Genomic DNA, 856 nt, shown 5'->3' on the forward strand with positions numbered 1-856 from the left:
TGGACCCAGCTACTAGGGTGCCACTAGTGCTCCCACATGGTGCCCCCTCTCCAGACCCTTGGGTCTGGCTGTAGCTTTCTTCTGGAAGCCACACCCCAAGACCCCAGCCCTGCTCTAGGGCCCTGTATCCCCAACTTCCTGCATCCTTCTTTCTCCTTCTGGGAACATGAACTTGCCCTGCCAGCCTGGTGGCTCCTGGGGGGCAGGACACCAGGGCCTGGACCATGGCAGGACCGGGAGCGTCTGCTGCCAGCGATGCTGGAACCTGCACCCATATCCACATGATGTCCGTGGCACAGCGGCCACCTGAGGCTGTGGGCATCTGAGTGGTGGCTGCAGAGTGGGGCTCTTACCTCTGCCTGAATGAAGTTCACCATGTCCTCCCCCATGCTGTCCTGCTGGGCATGGAACAGCCGGCCCAGCTGGGGGCCCAGGACCACACCGTAGAGCAGGAGCTGGGGGCCGGTGCCTGCGCTGGAGCTGGCTCTGAGGCTCTGGCTGCTGAGTGGCTGGATGGACCCTGCCAGAGGCAAAAGGGGCCATCACCCTTTGAGATCCAGGCCCAGGCCTGTGTCTGCAGAGAGGCAGCGTGACCCTGGCGTGCCACCCTCAGCTCTGCCCCAGCTCCTGGCACACCCAGGAATGCCCACAATCAGCACACCCACCTGGGCAGACAGTCAGTGTCTGGCTGCCCTCCAGCGAGAGGAGCACTTGCTTCTGGGCCGTCACTCGGAAGAAGTGTCCGGAGGAAGTGTGCTTGTCATCAGAGAAGCCGAAGTGGACGCCTCCATCCAGGGCTCCTGAGGACAGAGTCATTGGGTCCGGCTGGCCCAAGCTGGCTCCCCATCTCAGGGCA

The 856-nt window shown here is 63.2% G+C and overlaps 1 protein-coding gene across 1 annotated transcript; it reads right to left on the minus strand.

Moving 5' to 3' along the window:
• Window positions 1-271: 271 nt before the first annotated feature.
• On the minus strand, window positions 272-800 carry LOC108524518 (chondroitin sulfate proteoglycan 4-like; the record flags this gene model as incomplete). Its single annotated transcript, XM_017865633.1, has 2 exons — window positions 272-520; window positions 666-800. Coding segments are annotated over 2 exons (384 nt in total), but the record flags the coding sequence as incomplete, so codon positions are not given.
• Window positions 801-856: the final 56 nt, after the last annotated feature.

Source organism: Rhinopithecus bieti, unplaced genomic scaffold, assembly GCF_001698545.2.
Source record: "Rhinopithecus bieti isolate Rb0 unplaced genomic scaffold, ASM169854v2 repeat_1637, whole genome shotgun sequence".
Taxonomy (NCBI): domain Eukaryota; kingdom Metazoa; phylum Chordata; class Mammalia; order Primates; family Cercopithecidae; genus Rhinopithecus; species Rhinopithecus bieti.